Here is a 10,143-nt window from a genome sequence, read left to right as displayed (position 1 = left end):
CTAAACACTCTAAAGAACAAAGATTCTAAGATTGGATAAAAGAACAAGACCAAAGTATAAAATGTTTACATGACATGCAGTTTTAAACATAAGGACATAAACAGGTTGAAAATAATGGAACAGAAAAAGTTTTGTCATGCAAACAATAGTTAAAACAAAACTGGTATGGCTATATCAATTATCAGACAAAGTAGGCATGAAGTATTCATACAGCTAACAAATGATGTTTTATAATTATAAAAGTGTCACTTCATCATAAAGACATTAACAAACCTAAATTTTACTGAATAATGCAGCTTCAAAGTATATAAAATAGCTTCTCCTCCAATCATTTCTACTCTCTATCCTGCTTTCCTTTTCTAATCTCCATACTTTTCACAGTATGACATTATATATTACTTATTGTTTTCCTTAGTCCCCAACCTCTTTGTGGAGAATGTAAGCTCCACAAGGGCAGAGACTTATTCTATCCTGATCACACTGTATCTCCTGTAACTAGCCTAGCACATAGTAGGTACTCAATAAATATTCACTGAACAAATTAATAAAACTGTCACTACAGTAACTTATTTTCTTAGTGTTTACTTTTAAAGTTTATATTACACATTTCTTTTCTTCAGTTATGCAACCTTTTAAATAATACTTAGTAAGTCTCTGCCAGCCAAGATGTTGCATGAGAAGTTTAAACAAGAAGTCTGAAAAATGTTACTAGGAAATATATTTCCTCTTTATGAAACAAAGCCTCCAAAATTAAAAATCACTAAAATGTGCCTTCCTCCATTTAGTAAACATATTTAAATATATATAGATAGATTCACATAAATAAAATAATACAGTTATATATTAGCTTTCATGTTTATTCAACTTCACAGAAAATCCAAAACTGTGTCTGAAAACTGGTTATCTATCTAAATATCAACTGTTCATTACGGTGACATAATACTATGTGGTAGGGGAGATATGCCTAAGTTAAACAAATTCTTAAATTCCTGACATTCTTTAAGTGGGCAAAAGGAAAATCAAAAATCAAGCTTACAAGTTATAAGAAAATACAGAAAGTAATGTAACCTTTAATACCCGGAACAAGTTTTACAGCCACATTTGTAATTTACATATACAGTGGAGATCACTGAAAAAGCTTCCTGTTGCACTGCAGCAAGAAATTTTATTATAGTGTAGATTAAACAGATTTGCTACAGAGTGCAGCAAGACAACCTCACTGAAGAATCATAAGATCTTCATAATGGAACTTGTTACAGTGAGTTAAATATTTTCTTAACTTTTTTATACAGTATATATTTTCAAAATAAACATTATCACTGAAGAGTTTGCTAACCACTGTTAGCAATTAACGTTTTACACATACTTAATTTTACTTTAGTTACAGTATGTGGTTCTCCAAATGTTAGTACATGAAATGTTAAGTTTCAACATAATGAGATAATCCCCTAAGATGACTCAGGACATCAAAACTTTGATCATTATTGCACCTATTTTTTCTACAGAAAAATGGAAAATTTACATCATAATCCTCCCAAAAAGTGAACAGACAAGTTATAAAATCACAGACTCACTGTCATTGAACAAAATCTACAATGAACATTTTTTGTGAATTGATGTACAGAATTAAATGTGCAGTGAAATTTGGTTAACTATGATCATGCAAATAAAAATCCTCCACAATCATTTTTTCACTGTTTTATAAAATGGTCTTAAAGATATACTCCCATAAACATTTCCGGTGCAATTTAGTCAACGACAAAAATACAAAGCTATCCCTTATTCTTTATTTTATAGATTTAGAAACATGCCTTTGTACTGCTGAAATAGAAATAGCGTGTTTGGGAGAACTGAGCTAATGACACATTTAAAAACCAACTGTATCTTGGTCCAACATTAGCTGCCTTGATATACAGCAGCCTCCCATAATCACTGGTGTCAGTACTGTTGTAGATGAAGAATAGTTAAATATTGAGAGATCAAGACACAATTCAAAACTTTTTTTAAAAAAATAAAAGGCCGTTTCATAAACATGAAGAAATCTTCAAAAGAAAAATAATCACATCAATTGTGATATACACTGGAAAATAGTAAAATGTCACTTTCCAAAATAGTTTCTTTATTATATCCCCCATCTATTATAACCAACTTGGAAATATACCTTAAACATAATGGCATATTAAATGAAAATGCTCCATTATCCATTGTGATAAATTTAATAAGTTAGAATATGATTTTCTTTTCTGATGGTAACCATGAAAAAATGAAAGAACAGCACCTGAAATACTAAAATGAATTTAGGAAAGCATTAAGTTGTAACCTATATGTTTTGGTTGAAAATACAGTTCATAAAACTGTATAAAGGATGCTGCCTTTGTTTCTATATTTTGTAGATTACAACAAAGAAAAAAGATATGCTCTAAACCCAAATATATTTCCACTTTTCCCAATCTGGACAAAGTGGAATTCCATTCGAAGTTCATAAGATTGTGAACCTACAGTAGCTCATATAGTTGGATATATCACTCCCACCCTGCCCCTCCCCCCCAGAAACAATTTTTGGCTCCAAAATAAAGTACAATAATAAACTCTTGATGAAAAACTATGTTATGGGGCAATCTATCATATACTATGGCTAAATACGAATTTACAGAAAAGAGCACATCCCATTTTCAGCACTTTTTTCATAAACATGCAACTCACTATAAAATACAAAACACTTGCTTTCAAGAACAGCTTTATAAAGACACACTGCATCAATAAAATTTTTTTCTTTCTGATTAACTTTACACTGTTATGGAGAACTGAAACACTTCTAATGTGTATATATCAGATTTTATATTATAGTGTAATAATTTGCATTTTCTGAACATAATGTTCAAGAGGAAATATCTATACACAATAACATTCTAGACTATTAAAAACTAATTCAAACTGCAGAATTTTATTGATACAGTAGATTAATAAAAACTGAAAAGGGATGATAAAATGGGGTAAAGAACTCAGTACATTATTTTTATAACACACTCTTTAAAATTATAATATTTTAAATCTCTCTCTTTTTAAAATTTTCCTTGCCATGAAAGGCCAGAAAATTCTGGGACCAATACTGAGGTGTAAAATAATCAAACAACTTCAGGACCATTCCACAGTTTGCGTGGCGTCCTCCCATCAGAGGCATTGTTCAGGTGTAATGGCAGACAATTTAGCACCTCTGAAGATTAAGGGTGCCCAGGAGTAAACACTAGGTAAGATACACAAGGGAAAGAGATCACTTTAACTCTCCAACAAATTGTGACATCAAGAAAATGACACCATTTGTTGAAAAAAAAATTTCACAGTAAAACTGAAGAGAATACAAATACAAACACTGACAGATTACTGCTTAAGATCTATCCTAACAAACTCTTTTCAAATCAATAGATCCAATAAACAGCTGGGTACTGTCAGTTTAAAGCCACAGATAAAAGCTATACAAGCACTTTAGAAGTCAGAAACATTAAAAAAAAGAAGAAGAAGAAGAAAAAATATATTTACAAGTTTCTTCTTTATGTCTACATAGCCATCACACATTAGACTTTTTCACAAGACTCCATAGTCAATGTTATACCGTGCGCATGGCTAAAGCATGTGACCACAAATACATGAGGTCATCAGAGTAAGGTCCAACTGTCCACTCTTCAGCAGTCCCACTTTGTGCATCAAAGGCTTTACTCAGCCTGAAGCTTGACAAAAAATTATTTTTTTCAAAGCTTTCACAGAGAAAGTTATTAATGACATTTGTTCATCGCCTTTCTCTTTTAGAACTTCGCCGCCGTACCTTGAAAGAAATATCACCAGATGCTTAATTAAAATGGGTACATATTAATTAGACACAGCAGTAATTATTATTTTTTAACCAATCATTACTCTTAACATGTTCTTGATTTTCTTTGCTTTTCTTTCCTCAAAACCTTTCTCCTATGTTAACTTCCTGCCTTGACATCACACATTTAGACGTACATAATACATGAATGCCCATAAACAGCCTTTCCCAGGATAGCAAAAGAGAGAACTATCTTACTTTTCTATTTAATAATTTTAAAGAGAAATGAACAGAAGTCAATGCCAACAGCAAGAAAAACAATTGCAAATATCACCTTTTTACTTATGTTTCTGTAGTAAAAGAAAACATTTAATATTTATGAATTTAGGCTTACAGCTGTCTTTCTCAGAAAACAGCTATTGAGTTTGGTTCATAACAACTATCAAATACATATAAATAATCTGAAATTCAGACATATTACCACTTACTGGCAAGTACTAATGAAAGCATAAAACTTTAGTTCAAAAAAGATCAGTATTAACAAGAGGAATACAAATAGAACAGGATTTTAATTTAATTAATTTACAGTATAGTTTTTCTTTGATGAAGACATCAGTCACTATGTACAACTCCTCAGCCTTATTTTTACACCCCCCTAAAACCCTTTACAAACAAGCCCAACTAGTTTGAGACCACAATTCAACATATTTATCTGTGGTCTTAATTCGTTCACATAAATGCACCCTGATGCAGACAGAAGTGCTGATTATATTAAATAGAACAGAGGGGCAGGGATCAACCGTGGGACCTGATCAAACAACACAGGTTTCTCAAACAAAGATGGCTGGCTGAGCTGACCCAAAGATTCAGCATTAATGTTAGGAAGATGACAGCTCTTACTTAAATGTGTTAATTATATTTCTTCCAAAGAGAAAAAAATCTGAGATGTAACCAACAAAACCATTCATTTCTTTAAAAAAAAAAGTATCTCAGGAAGCATCACATTCCTACCTCTGTAAAAGAAGTGCGTATTACCAATTTTATGAATTCCAAAAGCTAATTTTAGTTAAAGACATGATTTTATTCTATACGACTAACTACTAGTAGCTAGTGGGAAACTCAAACAAATACTTACGAAACAAGAGTATATATAACAGATACAGGAAGAACTTAAATGCGTAAAGTGTTGACATCAGACTGCCACTTGTTCCTCTCTGCATTCAGTTTTAAACTGGGCATTTACACTTTCACTAGGCTACGTCTATTATTCTCACTTGGTTTCAGGTTTTCATAAAGGACATAGTCTCCACTATCTAAGCCGGCAGATGAAACACTATAAACTAATGAAGAAAAATATATAAATATTTAGAATTATTAAGTAACAGCAAGTGCTAAATGGATCTGACCAAATATTTACCAACTCTAAGTCTATATTCCATACTATTACACATGGCACTTTCATAAACACATACATTTACTGCAGAAACTTCTTCTTCTTCTGTTTCTTCCTGTGGATTATCATCGACAGGAGAGCTACCCTGAAACACATCTACTTCTTCACTTGAATCATTTTCTTTAGTAGCGGCTTGTTTGGAGCGTCCTACACGGCTAGAGTAAAACACATGTAAAATAAAATGAACATTCTGATCCTTAAGTGGTAGGTTACTTCATAACAGGAAATGCTTTAAATATTTCACAGGCTTTCATTTATTATCATTTTTATTCTCAATTACCTTGTAAGCCAAGAAATATTTTTCTTACATTCTGAACCCTAAACAAGCACTTAATCCTAGAATCTTACATATAAAAAGATCTACCAAATAACAAGTCAGTGTAACTGAGACCAATACCATAAAGGATTTTAAAACATAACCCAAAGTCTACTCTTCCTTTTATCTTTTTTTTTTTTTTTTTTTAAGCAGAGTTCTTCTTAGAAACCCATATGGTTTTAAATTTATTTATTTATTTATTTATGGCTGTGTTGGGTCTTCGTTTCTGTGCGAGGGCCTTCTCTAGTTGTGGCAAGCGGGGGCCACTCTTCATCGCGGTGCGCGGTTCTCTCACTATCGCGGCCTCTTGTTGCGGAGCACAGGCTCCAGACGCGCAGGCTCAGTAATTGTGGCTCACGGGTCCAGTTGCTCTGCGGCATGTGGGATCTTCCCAGACCAGGGCTCGAACCCGTGTCCCCTGCATTGGCAGGCAGATTCTCAACCACTGTGCCACCAGGGAAGCCCCCCTTTTATCTTTCCCAACTCAGTAAAAGGCTGAGTTGCTCAAAGCAGAAATTTTAAGAGTCTTTCATCATAGTCTACAACTCTTTATCTAGCCCTAAGATTCTACTTATAAAGAAATCTCAAATCCATTCACTTCTCTCCATCTTCATTGTTACTACATATTTCTAAACCATTCTCATCTCTTGCCTCTTCTCTCTACAAGTAATCTTTCAAAAATGTAAAAACAGCTGATGCCACGCCCCCTAGAGAGCCCCCTACGTACTGAGAGTAACCGCATAAACCTCCTTAATACAGTATATAAAGCGCTGCAGACAGGCCTTGCCTACCTGTCCATTCTCATCTCCTTCCACTCCCCAGTTCCCCACAACTACAACACAGCAATATCCTTGTCTTCCTTCAGCGCTCTGAATTTGCCAGGATTTTTCCCACTTCAGAACCTTCCCAAACAGTGTTCCCTCCACCTGAAATGTTCCTCTCCCTACTCTCTATCAGTCTAACTCCTACTACTCTCAAGGAACCAACTGGTCACTTTCCAAAGAGAAAAAAACTTCCCCAATCCCCCAGCCCTGTCCTTACATTCTCTTACAGCACCCTAACTTTATCCTTCAGGATACATATCACAATTTAGTATTCCATATTTATGTGTGATTATTTAATGACTACATGCCCATTTAGATGGTAAGTCCTATAAGGATAAGAATCGTGCCTGTTTTGTGCCACTATGTTCCCTAGCACCTAGTACTCTCTGAAACAGGAGACACTCAAAAATATGTAATAGATGTCACCATTTAATTAAATGTATCTCTCTTGATAAATATTTGTTTTTTAACTAAGAACTTAGCCTATCATTTCTATAAGCAATCGAAAATAGATATTGTTTAATCCACACTCAAACCAATTACTCAAACGTACTTGATTCAGTTTTTCAGAATTAACAGAAGAAAATACAAGGAAAATAATAGAATCTTTCTCAATTCCACTGAGGTCAGAACAAGAAAACAGATAAATCATAACATACGTTATTACATTACCTCTAAAAAGGGGCTTCCCAATGAAAGGAAGTTAGATTGTTAAGACAGAATACAGAATCTCTTTCTGTATTGATTTTTTAACAGAAATGTTTGTTTGATTTAGAACACTCATGTGAGGAACTTGTGTAATTTTAGGAGGTAACATGATAAGCATCTAAGCCCTTTATTTTATGAGGCCCAAACAGAAACAAATTAAAGTTACAAGCATGAAAGATATTCACCCCGTTATATTCTTGTTATAAAATTAACCACAGGAATTTAAGATGCCTTAAGAATATTTTTTTATTGAGAAAACAATGATTTTCCATGGTTAAATACAAACACATTTATGAAGCTGCCACAAAAATGTACTTACCTTTACTTTTTATCTGAGGGAAAAATTATATGGAAAAAGGTAGGAAGTACTGGCTAGACACTCAGGTAACTTTTCCTCTTCCTATGGAATACACAGGAACAGGAAAAACTTTGAAGGTAACTGAGTATTTAACCAAGGTCTGTTGGCAACTCTGAAAAGTCAAGCTATTCAAGTATGGGATTACTTTCAGAAAAACTGCAAAATTTCTAGTAGAAGACACGCTATTCTATTTCTACTTTGAGGAGAAAAAAGGGCCAATTTACAAATTACAACACTGATGCCCCTGTCACTTTAATAAGTTTGGACACAGATTTGTTACTGTAACTCTCCTATAAACATGTACTTGTGTGAACATCCAAAACTATCTATAGATACAGATGTGTTAATGTGATTAGAAAACAAACAAAATCAAGACATCAAAAACTTGAGATCACCATGTGATAATTTCTACAGATGTAATTTAAGAAAAATGATGCCTGTTACTTTCCGACATGGTTCAAAGAATCAAAGCAAAAGTGTAAAAGCTATTTTTTAAAGCTGTTGAGGAAAGACACGAAGAAAAACTGTAGCATGGAATGACAAGGTAACGTGGTCTATACTGTAATTATTTAAAAATACTTCATCATCTCTTCAGGTACTATAAAGTATGTATTGGAAATAATAAACTATTTGGTATTCATTTATAAAGTTTTGTCTAAAACCTGTAAAAATGTACAAATGTCACCAAAGGTTGACTGGGTATCAATCACCTAGGTAAGTCTACAAAAATGTTATGTTACCTAGTGTAATGGGGCTAAATGTATGGGATTTAAATACAGCCCTATGTATATTTAGAACTTTATGAACCTCTGCAAAATAATTTGAAACTGGTTTGAAATTTAATATTATTTACAACTTACACATTTTTGGGGGGTTGTGATGGTGATGGCGTTTTTGATGGTCTTCCTCGTCCTTTCTGTGGTGTGGATTGTATGGATTCAACTGCACTAGTTTCAGGAGATTCTGCTCTGCTTTGGGGAAGACCCAAATGTGGATAGCATCAAATTATGATTTATAATATAGTAACCAAATGTATGCAGTTTAGAGTTAAACATACTTACCTTTGTTGTGCTCTCCTTGAAGTTCGGTGCTGTTTACTTTTTGACTTCTGTTCTGTGTTTCCACTTTGTCTTTCTTCTTCTTCCTCTTCTTCTGCTGTTGAAGGTCCAGGTTTTTTTTTGCTTCCTTTTTTAGAAGTTTTCACTGTTGGCTCTTCTTTGGGTGTACCTCCACCAGGAGGTTTTGGTGGTCGGCCTCTTTTACCTTTTTTTGGTGGACTATTCTGTTCATCCTCATTTTCTAATATATCTTCTTTGAGCCTCTTTTCCTCAGGCCACTGCTGTTCATCTGATTCTGAAGCCGTATGGCCTCTCTTCCTTCCACGCTGACTGCCTTTAGGTTTCTGTTCCTGTACCAACTTAGTCAGGTCATCCATCCCTAATTTCTCCTCTGAATCTGTTACAGGTGTTTTTTTCCGGCTTCTAGGTTTGTCCAATTCAGACTAGGAATAAAAGCCACAATTTCAAATATAAAACTTAGTATGCATTGTTAGTATATGTATTTTTAAGAATCAAAAAAGAAATTTGTTATCCACTTCAGTCATAAAAATGTATCTAAATAGGGTATAGAGTTCTGAAGTACATCAGAACGATAACTGTTTACTTGCCTTTATTAATAATTTTCTAATTTAAAACACTATCTGGGGGTAAGGGGGTACGTTTTTATTCTTCCTCAAGCTAGAGAGCCTCAAATGAAACCCCTCAAGATCAGTATTTGATTACATTATAAATTTTTGGTGAAGAGCTATTTCATAAAAAAGAACATTCTAAATTGAATGCTTAAATAATGGACAACTATACTGAAGTATAATGGATCTGTTTTGATAGTCAATTTAAGTAATCCTAAGTTTACCACACAATGTATAAGACATTAAATATCAACTATGTTATATATATATATCATGCATACACATCATAAAAGAACTATTTTTATTTTATAAATGGAGGTTGCAAGATACAAAAATTTAAACATATTCATCATTTATTAAAAATTCTGAAAACACTTCTGAATCAAAGATACCACTTCTTCCCAGATACAACTAACAAAAAAAATAACTTAAAAATCAGTGACTTTCAAATTTAAAATAAAATACCAGTCTACATTCACTGAATTTAAGCACTGACCAGCAGATGGAGACTGAGGAAATTCTTCAAAGAAACCAAGAATAGTGCATATGAATTTATAATGCTCTCCACAGGTATACACATGTACATAAGACACATAATATTTATAGTACTAAGTTAATTTCCAAAACGTTTGTTCCAGTTTACATTCTTAAAAAAACAGTGGAAAAATTATCTAATTACTTATAATTTTTTAATATGTTTAATTAGTCACTTGTGTTTCCTGCCTGTGAACTGCCTAATTATATCCTTGGTATTATGCCCTTTGTCCACCTGTTGATTGAAGTCTGAGTTTTAATCTAAATATTCTACACTTTTGTGTTTATTTAAATTTTATTTCCTATTTGTTATGAACTGAATTGTGTCCCCACAAAATTCATATGCTGAAGTGCTATGATACGATACTACTTGGAGATGTGGCCTTTGGGAGGTAATTCAGTTGAGATAAGGTCACGAGGGTGGGGCCTTCATGATGGGATTAGTATCCTTATGAAAA

General features: G+C 33.3%; 1 protein-coding gene across 9 annotated transcripts in view; it reads right to left on the bottom strand.

Moving 5' to 3' along the window:
- Positions 1-839: 839 nt before the first annotated feature.
- The window catches only part of PDS5B (PDS5 cohesin associated factor B), a 199,772-nt gene continuing 190,468 nt past the window's right edge, over positions 840-10,143 (bottom strand). For 3 of the 9 annotated variants that reach the window (XM_032611242.1, XM_032611239.1, XM_032611240.1), the window contains 4 exons: positions 8,526-8,965; positions 8,325-8,435; positions 5,278-5,413; positions 2,524-3,820 (listed from right to left, as the gene is read on the bottom strand). In XM_032611242.1, the coding sequence (XP_032467133.1) occupies positions 3,785-3,820; positions 5,278-5,413; positions 8,325-8,435; positions 8,526-8,965 (723 nt within the window). In that variant the 3' untranslated portion in view covers positions 2,524-3,784. Of the gene's footprint in view, positions 3,821-5,277; positions 5,414-8,324; positions 8,436-8,525; positions 8,966-10,143 lie in introns of those variants that run through there. The other 6 variants (XM_032611241.1, XR_004346677.1, XM_032611243.1 and 3 more) reach the window with 6 other exon arrangements.

The sequence above is a fragment of the Phocoena sinus genome, chromosome 18 (genome assembly GCF_008692025.1).
Source record: "Phocoena sinus isolate mPhoSin1 chromosome 18, mPhoSin1.pri, whole genome shotgun sequence".
Classification (NCBI taxonomy): domain Eukaryota; kingdom Metazoa; phylum Chordata; class Mammalia; order Artiodactyla; family Phocoenidae; genus Phocoena; species Phocoena sinus.
Note: the sequence above shows the minus strand (reverse complement) of the source record. Positions and strands in the feature narration are given on the sequence as shown.